The 25,577-nt window shown below is 44.7% G+C and overlaps 1 protein-coding gene across 13 annotated transcripts in view; it reads left to right on the top strand.

The window, feature by feature from the left end:
* robo2 (roundabout, axon guidance receptor, homolog 2 (Drosophila)) overlaps positions 1-25,577 on the top strand; it is a 347,787-nt gene that overhangs the window by 260,850 nt on the left and 61,360 nt on the right. For 9 of the 13 annotated variants that reach the window (XM_054793262.1, XM_054793266.1, XM_054793273.1 and 6 more), the window contains exons 3-8: positions 2,062-2,219; positions 2,409-2,529; positions 3,525-3,663; positions 19,947-20,083; positions 20,834-20,845; positions 25,171-25,295. In XM_054793262.1, coding sequence (XP_054649237.1) covers positions 2,062-2,219; positions 2,409-2,529; positions 3,525-3,663; positions 19,947-20,083; positions 20,834-20,845; positions 25,171-25,295 — 692 coding nt within the window. The remainder of the gene's footprint in view (positions 1-2,061; positions 2,220-2,408; positions 2,530-3,524; positions 3,664-19,946; positions 20,084-20,833; positions 20,846-25,170; positions 25,296-25,577) is intronic. The other 4 variants (XM_054793264.1, XM_054793265.1, XM_054793270.1 and 1 more) reach the window with 1 other exon arrangement.

A 25,577-nucleotide genomic window follows, 5' to 3' on the forward strand; every position in this document is an offset into this window, starting at 1 on the left:
AGAAGTGCATTTGGTAAGAGCTCGGCATGGACCTTTTGCATGTAAAAACACACTCGACAGCAGGGAGGAAGTGGAAGAGCGTGGAGGAGCGTAGCGTGCAGAAAGTTACGCATTGTAGGGACATTTTAACACATGCACACGCGTGCACACGCGTGCACACACATGCACACACACAGTTTAGTTACAAACATGAAAAGTGGAAACAGTTCACGGTGTTATATTTGTAAATCTATTGTTATTTTGGTGTAAAACAACCTTTTTGTGATATTTGAGCTGTCACAAAAGCAAAAAAATGTGAAAAAGCTATGCTTGAAATGTATCTTTTCACAAAAAGTTTTCCTGCCCTTTCTAGTCAGGAACGTACTACAAGTATGTTCTACTGACGATTACTAGAGAACGGAAAAAGGCACAATAATCTGTGTGCCATGAAAGATCAGTCCAGGTCGTCGAAAACGTTCGCTACTGAAGGGGTTCATGTAACCATGACCAAGGGTACACATCTTTGCCTTTGGGTCCAATAATTAACTTTATGTGGGGCGTTAGTGTAGATTTGATCTTGGAGGAGAGAAGTTGACTCCAAACAGTCTATTAATCCTTTCACATTATTATTCACTCATATTTGCTAATTGCAGCTGTGCAAAACTGCAAGATGCCCTTCATATCATCATGTATCATTTTTGCGCTCTGTAGCGTTGGGATGCATGAACTTCCTCTGCTGATTAAATTAGATTGGGGGGGGGGGAAAGGCTGTTTGCATCCAGTCCCCAGGGGTGCCATCAGGAATGAACGCTTCAGTACCAACAAGGTGTATTGTGTCTGGAGCACATCGCTCCATGCTTGCAGCCATCAGGAGTTCCATTTGGAAAGCAAACAAAAGGGAGCGCGTGCAGCAGAGGTGGAGTCCGTACGAGGGGAGGGTGGGGGTCCTCTAATTACCTGAGCTCTTTAAATTAGAGGGAAGTCCTGCATTGGAGACATAGAAACCTGTTTCTGCTTCTGTGTCTTTCTTCTCCTTTCATTTGCATTCATGTCACACAAGAGTGCCACACTGTACCCCCCCAGATAATTGGGTTGAAAGCTTCCTCTCGTCCCCCCGCCCCACTCTGCCTCTCCACAGTGAAAATAAATAAGAGGTAGCATGTCTGTGCCGCTTTCCAGCATGAGGCTAAGCAGGGCGAAGGTGCCCAGAGCGGTGGGACCAGTTAACCCCTCTTATAATCCTGTCACCCCCCACTTGTGGAATTTACATAAGGACCTGTGGCCACCTTTCATTTAGAACCTCCTCAAACATCCTCCACCCAGCTTCGTCCTCTTCGATCATCAGGAGGAGGTGCACATCCACACGCCTGCTGAATCAGGAACTCCTGAAAGTGGCGTTCTCCGAATTAGATTTATCGTGGATGAAACGCTGAAGGATTCGTTGGAGAGCTCGCAGCAGGAGGCGGTCAGTGTGACCCTTCTCTATGGATTCTTTAAATGCACCTTCATCTCAGGGTTTAGTTTCCTGCACTAGCGTGTGCGTGTGTGTGCGTGTGTGTGTGTGTGTGTGTGTGTGTGTGTATGTGTGTGTGTGCGTGTGCGTGTGTGTGTGTGCGTGCGTGTGCGTGTGTGTGTGTGCGTGCGTGTGCTGGTCATGCTGGATAATGAGTGGCTGCTGTGTGTTTCTCTGAGAGGCTATCAGAGTGATGAAAGGCCTACCTGAGGCTGATTAGACACAAGGCCCCCCTTGTTTATCAAACATGTTTTTTTAGCATGAGCACGACTCAGCAGGTGGGGGGGTTGTATGTGCAGTGTTGCATGCATCCCTCCCACCCATCAGCCCGTACATGTGAATGACACCATGCTTCAGGGCATGCTGTCTGTTTGTTCTGCTGCCTCCACCGGGGCCCCCAGTACTTCCAATTAGCTTTCTCTGGTGCCGCACAAAGCCGTACATCGCGTTTAAGTAGCTGGGATTGTTTTGGCATGAAATCCACATTGTTACTCGACGTACTAATACGAAAAGGCATACCTTTCCATTTTTGACTTAGTAGGTTTATCCTGTTTCCGTTTTCTCTTCAGTGCTGCGAGACGACTTCCGACAGAACCCCACCGACGTGGTGGTGGCGGCGGGAGAACCGGCCATCCTGGAGTGCGTTCCTCCCAGAGGCCACCCCGAGCCTACCATCTACTGGAAGAAGGACAAAGTGCGAATCGAGGACAAGGATGACAGGGTCACTGTGAGTATGTTGTGTTTATATACTGAAATGCCTCATAGACTAAGCAGTAACTTACCATCTTCATTACTGTGTCTTTCCTTATGGTTCTGATCCATTGGGTCTATTTTGTGTAAAAGAGGCTTGAAATGTTGTTTGCAGGATGAATCAGAAATAACATCCGCGCACTAAAAATGCTGTCTTTTCTCTAAGATCCGTGGAGGGAAGCTGATGATCTCCAACACGAGGAAGAGTGATGCTGGCATGTACATTTGTGTGGGCACCAACATGGTGGGAGAGAGGGACAGCGAGACGGCGCAGGTCACTGTGTTTGGTAAGCTTTATGCAACTGAACACCTGCACAATCAAACAAATATCATGTATGGTTCATTTGTTTCAGACGTGCTTCATCATTTACAGTAGGAACATCACATGACCTTGCATTTGCACAATTCAGTGTGTCCGAAAAGGAGTAGGAAAAAGCATATGTTATTTAGCCCTACCCTTTCTCTACTGATAATCCATTCACACCATAGCTTCCACGTGTAGGCTTACGTTTTGTCATTTCAATTGTGTTCAAATTGTGTGAAAAGAAGGAAGGTGATTGTGCAGTGTTAAGGAAAAGGAAGAAATAAAAATGCCAAAATAAGGATAAAGTAGGATTAAAATGGGGAATTAGCTTGTTCACATAGCAACACAGAAACGAACGGCTACACCTCCGTTAACTTTTCCAAACTCAAAACATAAAAATGCAGCAGCAGCTCCAGCGTGTAGCCTCAGCGTGGTGGCCTGAGGCGTTGTGATGCGCTGAGGGCGAGTGTGTGGTGAAGCCAGTCGCCAGCCGGCTGGTAGCTCGCCGGTGTGGTGTGGCAAGGTGTCAGTAAGCCAGGAAAGTACTTCTCTGGCGTAACAATGTTCATAATAGCAATAACAATGTCGCTGAATCTTGGTTAATATGTGCGTCACATTGTATGCACATGCAGCGTTGTTGCCGCTTTTTGGAGTGTTTTTTCAGAAGGCTTTATAGGTGGAATAGCTGCTTCCCACTTAGTGCAGTAGAGAGCTGTCTCTTTTTGTCTGTTTTTATATCTTCAGAACACAAAGAAAAAAGAAAGACATGTTTCATGTCCCACATAAGGATTGCTGAAGAAGTAGATGTTGCGTTTTGTCAGATGCTTATTTATGTGTTGCTTTTGGTTCCCTTGCGTTGTGAGAGTGGTATTAAACATACGTTATGATTGACACGTATTAGCATGATGTATATTGCTAAGCATGGTCGTTGTTGCCTTCCATTGTGGTGAGGGATGTCATGTGTCTTCCATTTCGCAGAGCGACCCACCTTCCTCCGCAGGCCCATCAACCAGGTGGTGCTGGAGGATGAGATGGTGGAGTTCCGCTGCCAGGTGCAAGGAGACCCCCAGCCCAACGTGCGCTGGCGGAAAGATGACATCGATGTTCCTCGTGGGAGGTAAGAGAAACCTGGCAGATGTGTACAAAGTAATACACCCACAGGAAGGAGAAACATGTTGTTAAAATGCAGATCGTTTGCAGCTCAAACAGCCTCCACTTCTCTGGAAAGTTGACCGAGGATGCTTGTGAGCATTTATGCGGTCTGTAGGTCCCGATCTTCGATCCAGACCACTTAGAGACTCATGCTGGTCTTCTCCAAACTGTCTTCACAAAATTAGAATCATACAATGGAATGAAGGCGTCCATCCCAACCCTTACATGATTCATTCATGGATTAGTTGGGGTGTTGTTGTAATGCCTGCTACTCCTCAAGCAGGACGAGTGTGCAGAAAAACAGCAAGCGAGTATCACGCATGTGTGCAGACGTGTGGGAGACAAATAGAAAGAAAAAAACATGGCAGCTTCCCAAGCAGGCGCAGCACGATGGAATGACAGGAGATTATGGCGGGGTGACATGACCTTCAAGTGTCTCACATACAGGTGCAGCTTTTCAGGTGAGATCTTGGCATCTCACAAAGCTGGGAGATAATCACCACCTTCTATTTGAACCTCCTTCTCAGCCCGTACACCATCCCTGACATGACACATGATGCATTGGGGTGCATTGCGATAAAGGCCTGTAATTTACATCCTGTAAAAGCTAATGATGCGAGCGCAATACACTTTTGGGGTGCTTGTTGTTGTGAGTCACAGTGAAGAGCGCTGTCATTGTCCAGAAGTGGACTTCAGAAGGACGGGCCTTCTGACGTCATCTCAAGGCTAGCGAGCGTGGGCGGCGTGTTTGCGTCTGATAAGGTTTTGGTTCTCTGGCCGCTGGGACGTGTGCGCCGTGCCAAAGAAAACACAGAAGAAGTGTTTCAGTCTTTGAAAGGGAGTTGGTTCTGGAGTCCGCACAGGAGCACGAGTGTCTTTTGAAGCTCTGCTGGTTTGTAACACTACCCCATAGGAAGTAAAGGAAATGGAAATAGTCTGTTCCAGGGTCAAGCTGTCACCATCACAGCAGACTATATTAACTGTACAGGAAGTACAGGCTTGAGGTGAAATTTGTGTAAAAAAAAGTGTAAAAAGAACATAACTGCTGTTAATATTCATGTATGCTTTACATTTCAAAGTGACTTCAACACAACTCACCAAAGTTCACCTCAGTGGGCATCAAAGAATTAGCCCTGTGTGCGTTTTTTGCTTTTTCTTTGGCATTTTGTAGCTTTTGGTTCCCGCTTAGCAAATCCCCGGTCCCGGGGTTAAACTGTCACCTTCATGCAGGATTTGTTATCTGTACAGGAAATGTTTGCATTCTTACCTGGCGTGCTGGTGTAAAAATAAGAGAATTGTCAGAAATACTCATCGCATCAGAGCATGAGCATTGTGTCGTTTTACGTTGCCTTCCGCACCCCAAATTCTTATCTTACGCTCCCAGTACATTAATGAAGCTTTTACATGGTGGCAACTGTTTGACCCCGGGACGCCTCCTTCCTCATTTCGTGATTGACTGAAATCATCTGAAGAAGTGGAAATACGTTTTATGATCAAGTTCTTAAGTGCACTGCTATATTCTCTCTATTTGCTCTTTATTGAGAAAGTTACGCTCCTTATTTGTTATGATATGTTGAATAAGGGGCGACTCAAGGAGACCACGCCCCCGTTTTTGCCATCCATGATCTTCGTGTGTTTGCGCTCTGTGGTGCTCGCATGCTCGCAAGGAGGCAAGCTGGAGCCTCCAGTGAGTAAAATGATCTACATATAATCTTCTCGGTGGCTGCAGACAAAGACACACCGGCCGCAGCCCCTTCACAATAAAGGTCTCTATTAGATGGCAATGATAGTGCACCTGTGTGGGTAATATCGGGCTACTTTATTTGCATTAAATGACATAATATAGTTACTGACTTGTGCCGTTGCTCATGTTACACATTTGCCTGTATTTGTAATATAATATGCGTATAATGTGCTAGTCCGCAAGCAGCGTAACAAGCAGTCCACAGAGGATCCCACGCCTGCAGAAACAATTAAAATGGCAATCTGGCACACGTCAGAGGAGCGTCTATAAATGGCAAATTAAGTTGTCAAGTAATAACAGATGTGTTGTTTTAACGGCCGACCGATCTCATATCTTCCTCCGCCGAGCAAGGTGTCTCATTACACGGATGCGAGGACTATTATGGAATGGAATCACAGGAGAAAGTCTCACATTTCTAAGTCAACCGAACTGCACATGCGATGTTAATAGAACCACTCAAGTCAATCTCTTAGGGCGCCCACATTACGACTGAAGTATATAAGACTGGATGGCCAGATTTGTGGTGCATCCATCATCAAGCAGCTCAAGATATGATATGATATGATATGATATGATATGATATGATATGATATGATATGATATGATATGATATGATATGATATGATATGATATGATATGATATGATATGATATGGTATGGTATGGTATGGTATGGTATGATGTGATGTGATGTGATATGATATGATATGATATGGTATGGTATGGTATGGTATTTTATGATATGATATGATATGATATGATATGATATGATATGATATGATATGATATGATATGATATGACATGACATGACATGACATGACATGACATGACATGACATGACATGACATGACATGACATGACATGACATGACATGATATGATATGATATGATATGATATGATATGATATGATATGATAGGATTTCTTTTCTTGGGAGAATGAACAGAATAAGATTTTCATTGCATGGTATTACTGCTGTTTTACCATGCACATGACAATAAAACTCTCTTGAATCTTGAATCTCTTGAATCAAAGATGGCGCCCTCCGTGGCAGACGTCTCTGTGACACTCTCCCGTGTTTTTCTATTTTTTGCTATTTTATTGTTCATTTGGGACATTCAACACACTCACGCAGTACATTACAACAGAGAGACACTTTTGAACATCGGCAGGGTTCACCATGAACTTTCATTTAGCCTCTCAGACTTTGCCTTTCTTCTGCGCCGGGAGAACGCAGCAGCCTGCGGCCCCGGTGAGCTGAATACCCGGCGAGCAAAGCATCCGAGGCGTAAACGAGGCAAGCGAGCCGGCCTGCATGCTAGGCTAAAAGCTAGAGCGACGAGGCCACCGCTACCAAGCCTGCTGCTAGCCAACGTCCGCTCCCTTGAAAACAAGATGGACGAACTACGAGCAAGGATTACAGCTCAACGTGAGATCAGGGAATGCTGTGTCCTCACCTTCACAGAAACCTGGCTGACGGAGGATATACCGGACTCGGCGATCCAGTTGGAATCATTTGCTGCTTACCGGGGAGATCGGACTTTAGCGTCTGGTAAACACAGAGGTGGCGGCGTCTGTGTTTACGTAAACAAACGGTGGTGCACAGACGTACAGACGATGGAAAAGCACTGCTCGCAGGACATTGAGCTGCTGATGGTGAAATGCAGACCTTTTTATTTGCCTCGTGAGTTTAGCGCTGTGTATTTAACTGCTGTTTACATCCCACCTCGAGCTAACACTGCTAATGCACTAGGCCTCCTGCATGACATCATTGATAAACACGAGACCAAACACCCAGACGCTGTATTCATTATATCTGGCGATTTCAACCACTGTAACCTCAGGACTGTCCTCCCCAAATATTACCAGCATGTGAGCTTTCCCACAAGGGAAAATAACATCCTGGACCAAGTCTACTGCAACATGAAAGGTGCTTTGAAGGCTGTTCCAAGACCCCACTTTGGAAAGGCTGACCACATCTCCATATTCCTTTATCCAACATACAGACAACTTCTTAAAAACGCTCCCCCTGTAAGTACAGCAGTTAAAGTGTGGAGTGAAGAAACTGATCAAGGACTGCTTTGGCTGCACAAACTGGGATGTGTTTAAAACTGCAGCAGGGAGGGAAGATTGTACTGTTGATTTGGATGAATATGCTTCTGCTGTTACTGGCTACATATAACTGCTGTTTTACTATGCACATGACAATAAAACTCTCTTGTATCTTGTATCTTGAATGATATGGTATGGTATGTTATGGTATGGTATGATATGATATGATATGATATGATATGATATGGTATGGTATGGTATGGTATAGTGTGATATGGTATAGTATGGTATGGTATGGTACGATATGGTATTTTATGGTGTGATATGATATGATATGATATGATATGATATGATATGATATGATATGATATGATATGATATGATTGATATGATATGATTGATATGATATGATATGGTATGGTATGGTATGGTATGGTATGGTATGGTATTTTATGATATGATATGATATGATATGATATGATATGATATGGTATGATGTGATGTGATATGATATGATATGATATGGTATGGTATGGTATGGTATGGTATGATATGATATGATATGATATGATATGATATGGTATGATATGATGTGATATGATATGATATGATATGGTATGGTATGGTATGGTATGGTATGATATGATGTGATATGATATGATATGATATGATATGATATGATATGGTATGATGTGATGTGATATGATATGATATGATATGGTATGGTATGATGTGATATGATATGATATGATATGGTATGGTATGGTATGGTATGGTATTTTATGATATGATATGATATGATATGGTATGATATGATATGATATGATATGATATGATATGATATGATATGATATGATATGATATGATATGATATGATATGATATGATATGGTATGATATGATGTGATATGATATGATATGATATGGTATGGTATGGTATGGTATGATATGATATGATGTGATATGATATGATATGATATGGTATGGTATGGTATGGTATTTTATGATATGATATGATATGATATGGTATGATATGATATGATATGATATGATATGATATGGTATGATATGATGTGATGTGATATGATATGATATGATATGGTATGGTATGGTATGGTATGGTATGATATGATATGATATGATATGATATGATATGATATGATATGATATGATATGATATGATATGATATGATATGATATGATATGATATGATATGATATGATGTGATATGGTATGGTATGATATGATGTGATATGATATGATATGATATGATATGGTATGGTATGGTATGGTATGGTATGATATGATGTGATATGATATGATATGATATGGTATGGTATGGTATGGTATTTTATGATATGATATGATATGATATGATATGACATGATATGATAAGATGATATGGTATGGTATGATATGATATGATGTGATATGATATGATATGGTATGGTATGGTATGGTATGATATGATATGGTATGATATGATATGATATGATATGGTATGGTATGGTATAGTGTGATATGGTATAGTATGGTATGGTATGGTATGGTATGGTACGGTACGATATGGTATTTTATGGTGTGATATGATATGATATGATATGATATGATTGATATGATATGATTGATATGATATGATTGATATGATATGATATGGTATGATATGATATGATATGATATGACATGATATGATATGATGATATGGTATGATATGATATGATGTGATATGATATGATATGGTATGGTATGGTATGGTATGATATGATATGATATGGTATGGTATGGTATGGTATGGTGTGATGTGATGTGATGTGATGTGATGTGACGTGACGTGACGTGACGTGACGTGACGTGACGTGACGTGACGTGGCGTGGCGTGGCGTGGCGTGGCGTGGCGTGGCGTGGCGTGGCGTGGCGTGGCGTGGCGTGGCGTGGCGTGGCATTTTATGGTATGATAAGATACTGGAAGTCTTAGATAAGATAAGACTAGTCCCACAAGGGTAAATGCCAGGTTTACAAGTGCAAAGTCATGGTAATACAAATCAAATCAAGAGGTTATATAAAGCAGTATACATTTGGCCAAGTCACAGGTTTATTGCACAGTTATTGCACGGTTATTGTACAGGATTTTTGGAGCAGTTTGTGTTAAGGAGCCTGACAGCTGCTGGAAGGAAAGACCTGCGATGCATCTTCTTCATACACTTTGGATGTATCATCCTGTCACTAATGGAGCTCCTTAGTGCAGCGAGTGTGTGTTGGAGGGGGTGGGAGTCATTGTCCATCATGGAGGACAACTTGGCTGCACACGTCCTCCACCTGCTCCAGAGGACACCACAGGACAGAGATGGCCTTCTTTATCAGTTTGTCCAGCCTCTTCCTGTCAGCTGCTGTGATGCTGCTCCCCCAGCAGACCACGCCATAGAAGATAGCAGAGGCCGTCACGGAGTCATAGAAGGTCTTCAGGAGAGCCCCCTGCACCCCAAAGGACCTCAGCCTCCTTTTTTATAATGTGCAGTCGTGTCGTCCGTCCGGCCTAGCTTATGGTTTAGACAAATGTCACCATCTCGATGTCCCTTCCCTGGATGTTCACTGGTGATGGGGGGGTGTGGGGGCGCCAACGAAAGTCCACAACCAGTTCCTTGGTCTTGCTGGCATTTATGAAGAGGTGGTTTTGCTGGCACCAGTTCACAAAGTTCCTGAATGAGTTCTCTCCACGACCGGTCGTCCCCATCTGTGATGAGTCCAACAGCGTCGTCAGAGAACTTCTCTAGGTGGCAAGAGGAACTGGGGGGCCCCTACACTGCAGAGAAGAGTCTCTGACACACAGTCCCGGGTCCTCACACACTGTGGGCCGGTTGGTGAGGTAGTCCACAATCCAGTATGTGAGTATGTTGCATTTAACAGTCCAGTTAGCATTTGCTATCAAACATTCCGCATATTGAAGAAATGAAAATCATTTTGTAAAAGACAATGCTGCTGAAGTCAAGGCAACATATTAAAAAAGTTTCAGCATTTTTACAATTCATCATGAAATAATAGTTAAAGAAACGGAAGAGTAGAAAACACGCATTTCTATAGTGGAGTTCATTCCACCAAGCAAAGCCGCTAGCCGCTGCAAGTTAACGGATAAGTTTAGTTATAGATATAGGCATCTTACCGCATAATCGGACTGATGTCATATGACATCTGCAGTGACGTTTATGCAGTTGATCCAATCTACCTCCGCTATCGACCGGTAGCTCGCGATCGACGTAATGGCACGCCTGTTTTACATTATTTGGTATGTTTGGCGGGCCAATTGAAAACCTCTTTTGCCATTTCTCTTCCCAAGGCTTAATCGCCAGTACTGTGTGTGGGCTACGTTTTCTTTATTTGAGTCCACTTCCCCCCCTCCTTGGTCTGGCAGGTCCACCCACATCCCCCGCCAACCTCAGTCCTTGCAAAAGTCAGCAAAAAAATCCTTCATTTCTGCTACAGTCCCCGCTCGGATCAGTCTATTGCAGCGGGGAACGGTCTATCGAGGAAGGTGCTGAAAGCAAGAGCGGCCGTGTTTATGCTGACCGTCCTCTTCCACTGATTTTCTTTTTCCCCGCTTTTCCCCCCCCACTTTATCCACACACAGCTCAGCAGAATGAAAGGGCTGCAGTCTCCATCCATGACTTCCTCCTAATACATCTGGCATGCATTTTTAATGGGGGGGTTGGTGAGTGGCAACTGGATGAAATGCTTGTGATTGTGTCAACAGCATGTCATAAATACCTCAGCTGTATGAAATATGGCTTCATCTGCAGTTAATCAGTCATGCTCACAAACTATAAATATGCTCCTGCACTGACTTTCTGCTATGAGCGTTAAATACGCTCAGGAATGGCGTTACTTTAAGATGTACTGTTTATTTATGTGCTACACAAAGACGGATACATTGGATTTATTGCTATTCATCTCCCAAAGAGATGATTTTTCCTCGCAAAAGACAGGTCACAGTACACTTGGCCCAAAATTCTCTCTCCTCCTTAAGCTCTGATTTGTTTATGATGTTTTATTGCCAAAGCTTTATATAAAAGTTGATGAGGTCGTAAATCACCATTTGACCGAGCAGCTACAATCCAATGGTCTTTCAATGGGACACGTGACAACTTCTAAAAGATGCCCAGTTGGATGCATTTCTGCTTGTCTTTATTTTTTGGAAATAGTTATAAAAATAAATGATTAAAGTGGACTCATGCACATACATGAAACTGACCAGATGTTGCTGGGACAGATTGCGGTCATCTCCCCCCATGCATTGTCAGTTTTATATAACTAATAAATATGAAAAAGTATCAATATTTTACCAGAAACAGTAATGCCTCGCCACTTTTTGCTTCGAATTGTGCGGCTGGTGCTGTTTTGTGGTTGAATACGCCCGATTATAAGCGAAAACTACATATTTCACACGTTTGTTTTACCTAAATGAAGCGTTTTCAACAAATAAAACCCATTCAGAGACACATTCAAAGACATTGTGATGATACATAGTACTCTACACTGGTCACTAGATGTCAGTGATGTTACTGTAATGTTGGGTGAGACACACAAGCACCAGACTTGATTACCAGGAACAACAGGCGTTTATTGCAGGTTAGTAATAAACTAATAATCCCTAGAATCATAACTGAAGAAAGATATACTAATGAATATATGGGTAATGGGTGATTAAGATTTTAGTCGTTTTACTTTGGATATGTAAGTGTTGTTATATTTTATTGAGGGTGTCCAGTTTTATTTATTCAAGATTCAAGATTCAAGAGAGTTTTATTGTCATGTGCATAGTACAACAGCAGTTATACTATGCAATGAAAATCTTATTCTGTTCATTCTCCCAAGAAAAGAAAGAAAACAAATGAAAGAATAAGAACATAAGAAACATAAACACATAAACATATATACCAATAAATTAAGCAACAACAACAGACGAGACATTAATACAAGTAAATAATACAAATAAATAAATAAATAAAGTGCTATGAGTGTGTGCGTGTGTTGCGTGCGCCGTGTGCGAGTGCTTCGTTGAGGAGCCTGATGGCCTGTGGGTAAAAGCTGTTTGCCAGCCTTGTGGTCCTGGACTTCAAACTCCTGTAGCGTCTGCCTGACGGTAGGAGTGTGAATAATGAGTGTTGTGGATGTGTGCTGTCCTTGATGAGGTTGTGTGTTCTTCGTAGGACTCTAGTTTTATAAATGTCTTGCAGTGAGGGGAGGGCTGCCCCAACAATGTTCTGTGAGGTCTTGATCACCCGCTGGAGTGCCTTCCTATCACGTGTTGTACAGTTACCGTACCAAACAGTGATGGAGGCGGTAAGGACACTTTCCATAGTGCATCTGTAGAAGCAACTCAGGATTGTGGTGGACATGCCAAATTTCCTCAGTCTTCTCAGGAAGTACAGTCTCCTTTGGGACTTCTTCAGAATTTGTTGGGTGTTGTGAGACCAGGTGAGGTCCTCGCTGATGTGTGTGCCAAGGAACTTGAAGGTTTTCACCCTCTCCACCTCAGTCTCATCAATAAACAGGGGTCTATGCGGCTCCTTTTCCCTTGTTCTTGGGTCGATGATCATCTCTTTAGTCTTATCTGTATTGAGAAGGAGATTGTTATCACGACACCAAGCTATGAGGTCCGCCACCTCTCTTCTGTATGATGTTTCAACACCACCAGTGATCAGTCCGATGACTGTAGTGTCATCCGCAAATTTAATGATGCTGGTGTTGTTCTGGGAGGCCACGCAATCGTAGGTGAAGAGCGTGTAGAGGAGTGGACTCGGCACACACCCCTGTGGGGTCCCAGTGCTCACAATTCTTGAGCTGGATGTGCGGTTGTGGACTCTGACTGACTGGGGCCTGCCTGTGAGAAAGTTAAACACCCAGTTACAGAGGGAGGGAGACAGGCCAAGTGTGAGGAGCTTATTTGTGAGTTTGTGGGGGCAGACTGTATTAAAAGCAGAGCTATAGTCTATAAATAGCATTCTGACGTATGTGTCCTGGCCCTGTAGGTGAGAAAGGGCTGTGTGGATGGCAGTGTTGACTGCATCATCCGTGGACCGGTTCTGGCGATATGCAAACTGTAGAGGGTCCACGGTTGCCGCCGGGATGCTCTTTTTGATGTGGGTCATGACTAATCTTTCAAAGCACTTCATAACAATAGGAGTGAGTGCTATAGGGCGATAGTCATTCAAGCAGGTCACGTTGCTCTTCTTGGGTACGGGCACTATGGTGGTGGACTTAAAGCAGGTCGGTACAGATGCTTGTGCAAGCGACAGGTTAAATATGTCAGCAAGCACATCAGCTAGCTCTGATGAGCAAACCCGAAGTGCACGTCCTGAGATGTTGTCTGGGCCTGCTGCTTTTCGTGGGTTTGTTTTGTTTAGAACCCTGCGCACATCAGCTGATGTCACCATGAGAGGTGAGTCCTGTGTGCTCCCCAGGTTCAGCCACCCTCTCTGCTCATCAGGAGTTTGGGTGTCAAAGCGGGCATAGAACTCATTCAACTCATCAGGAAGTGTGGTTTGGCTGGACGTGGCTACGCTACTCTGCTGTCGATAGTCTGTGATGTGCTGGAGCCCCGCCCACATGCGCCGAGGGTCTGAGGTGGAATAGTAGCCCTCCAGCTTCTGTCTGTACTGTCTTTTGGCCTCTCGTATGGACCTCCTCAGGTCATATCTGGCCTTTTTGTAGTCATCAGCGGTGCCCATGACAAATGCAGTCGAACGAGCACGTAGCTTAGCCCTTACATCACAGTTCATCCACTGTTTTTGGTTAGGGTATTTTCTGTAATACTTGGTGGTGGTAACAGTCTCTATGCATGTGCTAATGTAGCCAGTAACAGCAGAAGCATATTCATCCAAATCAACAGTACAATCTTCCCTCCCCGCTGCAGTTTTAAACACATCCCAGTTTGTGCAGCCAAAGCAGTCCTGAAGTACTTGATCAGTTTCTTCATTCCATACTTTAACTGCTGTACGTACAGGGGGAGCTTTTTTAAGAAGTTGTCTGTATGTTGGATAAAGGAATATAGAGATGTGGTCAGCCTTTCCAAAGTGGGGTCTTGGAACAGCCTTCAAAGCACCTTTCATGTTGCTGTAGACTTGGTCCAGGATGTTATTTTCCCTTGTGGGAAAGCTCACATGCTGGTATTATTTGGGGAGGACAGTCCTGAGGTTACAGTGGTTGAAATCGCCAGACATAATGAATACAGCGTCTGGGTGTTTGGTCTCGTGTTTATCAATGATGTCATGCAGGAGGCCTAGTGCATTAGCAGTGTTAGCTCGTGGTGGGATGTAAACAGCAGTTAAATACACAGCACTAAACTCACGAGGCAAATAAAAAGGTCTGCATTTCACCATCAGCAGCTCAATGTCCTGCGAGCAGTGCTTTTCCATCGTCTGTACGTCTGTGCACCACCGTTTGTTTACGTAAACACAGACGCCGCCACCTCTGTGTTTACCAGACGCTAAAGTCCGATCTCCCCGGTAAGCAGCAAATGATTCCAACTGGATCGCCGAGTCCGGTATATCCTCCGTCAGCCAGGTTTCTGTGAAGGTGAGGACACAGCATTCCCTGATCTCACGTTGAGCTGTAATCCTTGCTCGTAGTTCGTCCATCTTGTTTTCAAGAGAGCGGACGTTGGCTAGCAGCAGGCTTGGTAGCGGTGGCCTCGTCGCTCTAGCTTTTAGCCTAGCATGCAGGCCGGCTCGCTTGCCTCGTTTACGCCTTGGATGCTTTGCTCGCCGGGTATTCAGCTCACCAGGTCCGCAGGCTGCTGCGTTCTCCCGGCGCAGAAGAAAGGCAAAGTCTGAGAGGCTAAATGAAGGTTCATGGTGAACCCTGCCGATGTTCAAAAGTGTCTCTCTGTTGTAATGTACTGCGTGAGTGTGTTGAATGTCCAAAATGAACAATAAAATAGCAAAAAATAGAAAAACACGGGAGAGTGTCACAGAGACGTCTGCCACGGAGGGCGCCATCTTTGATTTATTGTGCTGGCATCAGTCGCTACCCACTCAGGGCGAGTACAGGCTGCTATCTCTGCAGTGCAGGCATCGTGGCCCTGAGCAAACTGTATCTTTTTATTTATCCCAACAAAAATGATGCATGTCAGGTGAACTTTTGTACCCAGGCACAGAGAGGACACAACTCGGCATCAGAGCCTTCCAGAGAGAAGTGGAGCAGTGATAGTAGTTAATTGATTCTCTCTGGTGGGTGACGGGGTTGTGTGCTGTTGATCTGCTATGAGGTAAAGTCCAGGTCAGATGGTGTGAAAAGAAATCAGACTGTCAGAGTGAAATGGACGTTGGTGCCGAAGAGCATGCCGGGAAGTAGCCACGGTTTCTATCTAACTCGAGTCCAGCTAGCCTTCTGCCTCCCACTCGTACGTACACAGTGACCGAGGTCTGTCAGACGTTTTTAAAGGCAAAACGATGTGGAGAGTTTTGTTTCTAAGAGTGTCTTCATTAACGTTTTCATCTCTGGAGTGCTGCAGTACCTTCTCTGTCCATGTGGCAACGCATCAGGCAGTGAAGTGCTGCTCTGCCTTGGCGCTTGGCGCTTGGTGCTTGCTTACGTCCACGCCACTCGTCATCACCACGCAGCCTCACACACTCTGATGTGTTGGATCCCTTCATGAGTGTGTGGCGACTGATTTTTATTTTTTTTTGGTTGAAAACATGAGAGTCCAACAGGAATTTTCACATTCCTGCTGCAACAGAAAGCAGTTGTAGACCGATACAGAGCCAGGGAAGAGCTACCATCCCTTTGGCGCGCCTACTTCCATGTGGGCACAGCTACTGATTGATGAGTATTTCCACTTGCTTGGCTCTAATACCTAATCTAACGAGACAAAGAGTTTTTTGAGTTCTTATTGCGGATTTTCACATACAAACGCACAACAGTACGTACAGATATTACTGTAAGCTAGGGTGCGCCAATCGATCGTCCACCGATCATTATCGTCCGATTTCCATGAAAAGTCACGAGATCGGCAAATGGTGATAAATGCTTTTCAACGTGATCATGAAAGCCAATCATCTTTCGTGCAGCGTAGCTTATTGACCTAACTAACATCTTTGGCAGCGTCCTCCCACTTTCCCCTCCCACAAACAACAATCACGTCTGCCGTGTGGAACGTAACTGCCAACACGTTCCACGGAAACTACCTTGCGGGGCTAGCACCTTCAGAAAGCTTGAATACGGCATTTGAAGACCAAACACTTGACGGTGTCTGGTGAGTTTTCGATGCTCACGGTGTGATCATCATGCACAAGGCAGCTAACGTAGCGTAGCGTAGTGCGTACTGTGTGTGTGCGACAGTCAGACGGCTAAGCAAATAACCCGAAAAATCATTGAATTCATCGGACGAGTTGACCAGCCTTTCTCAGCAGTGGAAGAGTGGAAGTTCACCAATGTACTCTCACATCCAAAGGCTCCTTAAAGAAGACGAGTCATCCTTTGGAAGTTTCATGTTGTCTTCAAAAAGTAAGTCGAATATGTTTTTGTCTAAATTAAGGTGATTTTTTATGGTGTCTTTTTTCATTTTTTTCATATCATATAGCCAGTAGCAGGGGTGCAGCCAGGACAAAATCACCCCCCCCCCCTTTATTAATTACTCATTTTATTAGTCATTACCTATTTTTTGGCCCCCCTGGCAGTCAAGGCACCTTGGAATTGTCCTGACTTTTCCTCTTTATTTGCCACCCCTGGCCAATAGCACTCATTATAAATAAAGTGACAAATGTATAATTAATCCATGTGATCGGTATCAGCCGATTTCAGTCCTGGATGATCGGTATTGGAATTGGCACTCCCAGGTATTTGTGGGTGTGAGCCACCTCCACACCATCACCTTTAATGAGAACAGGTTCCCGGTGCGTCCTGTTTCTCCTGAAGTCCACCACCGTTTTCTGGTCTTGGTGGTCTTGAGGTGCAGGTGGTTTGTGTCCCACCAGTCCAAAAAGTCCTGGATCAGTTTTCTGTAATCATCCTCATGTCCATTCCTGGTACATCCCACGCTAGCCGTGTCGTCTGTGTACTTCTGTACACGGCAGAACTCAGAGTTGTACTGGAAGTCGGGCATGTACAGACTAAACAGAACAGGACAGCAAATAGAGCAAGGGTAGTTATGTGCTTCTTAAACCAGAGATTAGTCTGTTTCACCTTCATGGAAATATAATCAACACTGGACTGCATGCAGTTTCACAAACACGCAAATAAAACATGAAAAACAAGGCTCTTCCCCCCTAGAACATGTCACTCCTGCAAGTCAGGAGTTTTGCTGGAGATCACAGCGTTGTGTCTCCCATTAGCACCTGGCACGCGGCTTATCCCATATGTCGCTGTCTCATTCTGCTGGTGTCCACAATACATCCTTTATCCACAACTGCACGTTCCCTAGAACAAAGCCTTCAGTCATGACTCAGTCAAATAATCATTATAGCGTCTTAAGTACCTGTGTGAAGAGGTGGAACTGGCAGTCGGCACAGACCAATGGTCTCCCAATAAAGTGGCTTTTGAATGTTCCCAGGAAATGCCAAATGTCAGGCAAGGGGGGGAAAAAAGAAAAAATAAGCCTGGGATCGACAGGACGGATTAGTTTTTCAGCTTGTGGTGGCAAGCGGCCATCAGGGGAGCGCTACGTATGTCTTGAGCAGACAGCGCTTCCAGCTCCGAGGGAAATGGACCGTGGCGGCGAAATGTTCTAAAAGTATCGCTGCAAACTACGCTTTCCTGCCAGATGTAATTGTCCAAAAAATCACCCGCAGTAAACGTCCCCACCTATACAGTCCAGTGTACACTGAGCTTATCACACTTTTACGACTGCAAGTCATGAAATACTCAAGTCATGAAGCAACATTAGGACGTATTCCCCTGTGCTGTGCAACTCGTCATCCAACCTTGTGAAAGCACACACGGATTATCGAGTTTTATAGCAAAATAACGCATCAAGGACGATAAAAATCCAAACACTAGGCGGGTTTTTTTGACTTGCACAGTTTGGTTTCAGTTCGGTATGCCTTGTTTGTGTGCATTTCCATCGCAAAAGGGTACCAAAATATCCAACAGTTCCATTTTTCACATTGTTGGGGTGCGGTACACCTGATGCTACTTTTGCTGTGCTGTTTTTTTTTTTTTTTTAAATAATATTGACATCAACTAAAACATTTCAGCAAAAATGTTTAATGGGCCTGCCTGTTGCCTGCCCCTGGCCCGGCACTGTAGCCTTGCAGGTTGCTAGCATGTTATATGCACATTATGGCCTGAAGTGTGGATTCCTAATAAAGTGGTCATTTTCAGCATTGGTGGTCAACGGTTACACAAAATGTTACCAAATATAAATACGGCTCTTCTCCCCTTCGATACCTATGCAGTGTGTGTTGGGGTTCTTCGCATGGTGTAGCCTGATGGGTGGGTTCTTAAGAAAGAAACTAGTACTGAGCACACTGCATTGCATGGTCACATTATTTTTGTTATTTTCGTAACACTAGATCCAGTATTTATTGCCTTCTGTCGGACAGAACCCAGCAAAGCGGGATATTGCCGTTACAGCGGCACGGATCAGATGTTTAACAGCGTCATGATGTCAGTGTGTAACTTGTCGGACAGCGGCACTTGCTTACAACACAACAGGGCAGCAGAGGTCAGTGTTTGGTGTTAAATTTGCTTCCCCTTTCACACAGGCGTTGTCCCGCCTCTGCCACAGCTCTGAAACTATCTTCGGAAAGTTGACTTTGTGCCCACGTTCCTTGTCGATACGGTTTATACCCAACAACTAACTGGAACAAAGACGTTTTTTACAGTCTGAAAGGAGGTCTGTGTGAAAGGGGCTTTAGTTTAATATATTGGCCAATCAGATGCTGTCCTGGCTGGTAAGTGTGATGTCTTGTGATTTGACACATGTTGGGGCGGGGTGTACAGTACGGTGCCAAACTGTACCGTACCGCGTGGCCTTTTTTACCTGCATCTCAATCATGCGGCTGTCTTTTCCACTGAAAGACAGCAGACGTTTGTTAGCAAGCCCACCACCCACCTTCTACAGCACAGCTGCGGCATGCTCATCCTGTCATCGCCTCAACAATACACAAATATTTAATTACAGCGGAGGGAATTGAAAGCACTTTTGCCTTTTGTGCGCTTGCTGTATGCATTCAGTGAGACCTTGAGGAGCGCTGTGCTTTATGAAGATGCACCACAATGGCTTCTCATGCATGCACCCACTCTCTCTGGGAGAAACATTTCATGAATATTGAACGCCTTCAGCAGCGTTCCGAGTGAACGCTCGCCCCTCTTGCAGTGTGCCGTTGTTGAATAATTGATCCTCCTTGCAATCTTCATGTGTCAAAACCGGCATCATGTGGCAGCGAGACGGCCACGGTCGACTGCAGCATCGGATGCCCGGACGTTTGGTCGTAACGCGCCTCCGTCTTTCCATCCGCAGGTACGAAATCAAGTACGACAAGGACGACTATGTGCTCAGGGTGAAGAAGGCTTCCGTCAACGACGAAGGCACGTTCGCCTGTGTGGCGGAGAACCGCGTGGGCAAGCTGGAGGCCTCCGCCACCCTCACAGTCCGAGGTAACACACACGACGGTTTGCATTGACCGTGGAAGCCTCCGAGATAGAAATCAACCCACCGAGATGTAGACAGTCCATAAATCTTTTTAATTATTTACATTTCCAAGTGCGCCTTCGCCCTACCTCCTCTTCCTCCTCTACGGTTGTTGTCACGCGGCCCTCCAGCCAGCAAAGCCATTTCACACTTTACTGGCGCACGCCGCCAATCCCTCACCTGGGGTTTGCAAGGTTAATAAAAACGTTCTGACCGTAATTTCCCACCATTGTCACCACTCTTCCCGCCATTAAACCGACGTGTCGGAGGTCCCCGTGGAGCGCGTAAAGGCAGCACGGGAAGCGCCCAGCGGGAGGTAAAACAAGGTCTTTTCTGCAGACGTGGTTCTCGTGAATCTGGAGACCTTTGATTCTGTCTTGGGATTCTGCAAAAAAATAGTCTCAAAAGGAACCCTGGCTTTGCTTTTATAACTACGCCACACGTAGAGCTGTCATCAGAGAGAGAGAAGGTGTAGCCACTTCTTCCTTGGACCACCAGGGGACGCTCACACTCGTCTGTGGATCTTAACAACACCACTGTGAGCCCAAAGCTACCCCACCTTCTCTGTCCCGTTTAGAGCTCTGCTACTTGCTGCCCAACGTGTCATTCATTCTGACTTTGATTTACTTTTGTTCATGTTTGTCTTCTGTTTCTGTTAAATGTTTTTATTTCTTTTTTCTTTCCGTGTCTCCACTCCTCCATTGTCGTGTCTCCAGATCGCAGCGTCGGTAAGTACCATCCTTCTGATTTGACTCCATCCAGCATGCCCTCTCCATCCAAAACCTCTTGTTGCATCCCAGCACTCCTTTGCAAACAACACGTTACTGACACCGGTGATGAACTGCGCTTTGCTTTCACATAATTACAACCTCAGACGTTGAACAGGGTGTGTGTTTGTATTTTTACTTAGAAAACCAACACAGCGGAACCTCCAAAGTCAAACACCCTAAAGTCAGCCAATTTGGAGTTCAGCCACCATTTTCTGGAAAAAATGTTCCTGGAAAGTCAAACGCGGTGAAGTCTGACTGCCTGCTACCGTACAATTAATACAATTATCACAAGCCTTTATTATTCCAGCAATCTAATGAACCACCACCGAGTGGCAGTATTGCTCTGCAAACATGTGAGTAGTTTTACTTTATCTTACTTTGATTTAGTTTTGTTGTTAATGTGGCTTTGTGAAATTATTTCTATTATAATATTAATATATCAATTAAATAATATATGAAAGAACAGATAGTATTATTCATTAATAATTATATCATATTATTCAATTATTTAAGTAATTAATTACATTTATTATCAAAATATAACTTTGTCATGATCTGTACTATATTAACTTATTGTGAACAATTTATTTCTATTTTATCACTTTTCATTAAATTTTAATCTTATCTTATCCTTATTTTTACATTTGTATTTCTTCACACTTTCATTATTTTCACTACAAACATGTACAGAAATAAACACATAGAGGCTTTAAGATGACGGTGGTTTGACCCTGGAACAAATTGAAATTTGCTCGCTGAGCTGAAGTCTCACACGTTGCGATCTGTGACAGCGAGGCGTTTTTTCCAAGAAAATGTTGAAGAAAAATTCCAAATTGTACAACTCAAAGGGAGAATTTAGGGGATCCACTCCGCCCATTGGAGACAACTGAGGTCTGGTTGTTCTTGACAAGCTTCTGTGCTTCTGAGCCCCAAACGCAGTTGCTGTTCCTCTCCTCTTATTTCCCAGTAGGCAGCGGAAAGGTCGAGGCGGAGGAAGCGAATGGGATACAGCTGAGCAGTCCTCCTATAGGGAGCAAGTCAAAATGGACATCCCGAGAGCGAGGTGGTCCATTTCGAGGACAGGAACATGTGCTAGGACTGTAAAAGTGAGCGACCAGGCAAAAAAGCGCCAGACGCTGCTTCGGTTGCCAGAACACCGCTGGCCTCGGTTATTTTCCACCTGTCAGCTTTCAAGGAGATAGAGGGACGTCTCCCGTTCCCCCGGCCTGCTGGAAAGACGCAGCAATTGCTGCCGACTTGGGAATAAAATACGAATGAACGTGGCATTCAAAGGAGGGAAGGAATGGTTGGAAGTCCGTAACAACGCCCAGCCCTCTCCAAGCCACGGCACATGTGGCTTGTCATGAATTCAATACGGGGGCCGATCATGTTCATTTTTTTCTTTGCGGAGGAGGGGGCAGGAAGCAGAGTGTCACATGTCACTAATGGCCCCTGAATCAAAACAGTATCAGTTAGCCCTCAGCCGAGCTGTGAAAGTGTCGTACGCTTGCGCCCTCTTCGATTGATTTACTTCATCATCCACGCTTGTGTCGTCAGGAGCTGCAGCCTTTTGTGGGAAACGTCTGAAAGATAAAAGCCGTAGCGCTACAGGGGGTAAACACGCACAAACTTAGGCCTGATCCAAGACCACCAGGCAGAGTGTTTTTTTGTAGTAAAGCAGAGTAAGAATTATCATGTTCTTTAATACAGGACTCCCCCTGCTGGTAACAAAATGTCATTTGCCTTGAAGCAACTGTGGTAAATAAAGCTAAAGATGCTAAGCCGATGACCAGAAGACCCTGCAGTCATCCTGCAGTCATCCTTCATCACTTTGCAGCTCGAATTTCACGGGGTTCATGACAATATAACAATAAATAAATCGTACATTTCGTGGGTGCCTAAATGAAGCGTTTTCAAGCGCAACAATGGCTGAATGAAGTAAAACACAAATATAAGGCATTGAAAAGACGCACTCAACGTTGACGTAGTATTCTACACGAGTCACTTGGTGCCAGTCACGGTACTGTGATGTTTGGACACAATAATCGCTAATAAAAACACAGGCTGCTGTTGTGGCCGTAGCCCAAAGCAAGATGAAACTCAACTCTGAACCTTAGACGTCACTTCTTGTCCGCCACTCACTCTGCTCACGTCACGTCGAGAGGGCTCTACTAATGTTAAAAACGGTATTTAGAGGGTGGTAAACACGTTTTCTATGAAAATATTCCACTTATAAATAAGGAATCCTACTTCACGGACAGTCACTTATCATGGTTTGGTCTGGAACCAATTAACTGCGATAAACTAGGGATTACTCCACTTTTATGATTACAAGCTAGCGTGGGCCGCACGGTGGCCGAGTGGTTAGCATGTTGGCCACACAGTCAGTAGATCCGGAAGACTGGGTTTGAATCTTTGTTGGGCATCTCTGTGTAGAGTTGTCATGTTTCCCCTGTGAGTTCCCTGTGGGTTTTCTCCGAGTACGCCGGTTTCCTCCCACATTCCAAACACACGCATGTTAATTGGAGACCCTAAATTGCCCATAGGTATGAATGAGTGTGACTGCTTGTTTGTCTGGATGTGCCCTGCCATTTACTGTCCAGGGTGTACCCCGCCTCTCCGAAAACAGCTGGGATAGACTCCAGCATACCGGATTTACAGGATAAGCGGCATAGAAGACGGATGGATGGACAAGCTAGTGTAGCATCAACGTTATTTCAAGCTACCGCATGTATAGTATCAAAAACATTAAAGCATGCGGAGGGAATAACAGTTTATTTGGTCCAAGACCGCCCCTACAGGTAAAAATTGTAATTTACCTTTTGGCAGTTATTGGCGGACCAGCGCTAAAGATGCTAAGCCAATGACTGTACGTGCGAAATGCTAATGGTATGTTCTGTTCGATCTTTTGCTAAGACTGCTGTCAGCGCTAATGATAGTTGCTAACACAGCATGAAAGGTGTCCTGGCTGGTCCAGTAGTGTTTAAGGCCTCGCACAAAAATATGCACATTGTGTGACGCAGGTAAGTCAAAAAGATGACAACATGACCAAAAGAGAGCATGAGAAGGGGCAAGGCAGTGTGTGCGGGTCACAGGTTTTGGATGTGTTTATTGATGTTGTGTGTGGGATGGAGGAAGACGGCGGGAGAAAGCCTGAGCCGTCGCCAGAGCGTGATTTAGGAGCTCGGTATCAGGCCCGGCTTTGAGAGACACGAGATATCCAAGCTGCACAAGGCCAAGTGAGAAGGCTGTAAATCTGCGGCCATCTGTAGCGTTCCCAGCTGTGTGTGTCGTTCGCAAATGCACCCCCCCCGCCTGACTCCCACCTCGAAGGAGGGATTACGCAGTAAAAGCAGCCAAATGGGACTGAGTCTGGTATTACTGGAACCAGCTGGTCAGTCGGCGAAAGGACTTCAGAAGTCATAGCAAGGAGGAGGGAGGGGACACAATGTTGCATGGTTTCTCATAAATACCACAACATTTTGCTGTTTGCTAACATTTGCATTGTTTCCAATGATCATTTAGCAGGGAAGCAAAGCTCACCAAAATGCATTGCGTTGTTTTGCTGCCAATCCAAGCATTTGGGGAGGTTGTGGTTCGGCATATTATGGGCCTGAAGCAAACGCAGCAGCCCATCTTATCTTTGCCGTGTTGTTGTTATAACATTTTGCAATTCAATTATGATAAAAATGTATTTATTTTATATTTTTAAATATTGCCTCACGGTGGCCCAGTGGTTAGCATGTTGTTAGCATGTTGGCCTTACAGTGAGGAGATTGTGGGTGGAGTTTCTCCTGTGTGGAGTTTGTATGTTCTCCACGTGCGCTCGTGGGTTTTTTACGCATACGCCAGCTTTAGCTTTGCAAAAAGCAGAGACGAGATCCTAAGGCCCCGAAACTGGACTCCCTCGACGCCTTGGCTGCGCCTGGAAGTTCTGTCCATGAAAATCATGAACAGAATCAGTGACAAACCTGTGAAGCCATAAAGACACTATCCTAGATCAGGCGTCCATAGTCTTCTGGCATGGCTGATGTTTCCGTTGTAAGGTGTTTCCCTCTGTGATGTGAATGCCATTCATTCAGACAGGATGAATGGCCAGCCTGGTAACCATGGCGATGGTGTTCAAAGCAGTTACTTGGTGATTAAGACCGCATGGACTCCCATTTTGGTTTGGTGGTGTGGTTTACTGCTTGTCTCTTGCTCTAAACGTGCAATAATGGTCTGCATTTGACTTTGTCCTGCTCCCGCTGGTCGTACTAACGCTGCCTTCTTCTGACTTCCAGCTGCCCCGCAGTTTGTCATCCGTCCAAGGGACCAAATCGTGGCCCAAGGACGCACTGCCACCTTCCCGTGTGAGACCAAAGGGAACCCTCAGCCGGCAGTCTTCTGGCAGAAAGAAGGAAGTCAGGTAAGTAAGAGGGATCCACCAAAGCTGGGTTTCCACCTGATCTTGTTACCGAATCGTCAGATTTGCTCGAAAACGGGAATCTGATGGAAAGAACAAGAAGGATGGATAGCTGTTAGTTGGTAGTGCCATGCCACGGTGGAAACACGCACCAGATCAGGATTCAACAGAACCGTACGGCTTGGTGAAAACGTGTGTTATTGTTAAAATGCAGTAGTCTTCGAACGTGCCTTACTTTGGATTCTCCTGCCTTGCACTCACACAAAAACACACTGACAGATCTTC

The sequence above is a fragment of the Dunckerocampus dactyliophorus genome, chromosome 12, assembly GCF_027744805.1.
Source record: "Dunckerocampus dactyliophorus isolate RoL2022-P2 chromosome 12, RoL_Ddac_1.1, whole genome shotgun sequence".
In the NCBI taxonomy this organism is placed as follows: Eukaryota; Metazoa; Chordata; class Actinopteri; order Syngnathiformes; family Syngnathidae; genus Dunckerocampus; species Dunckerocampus dactyliophorus.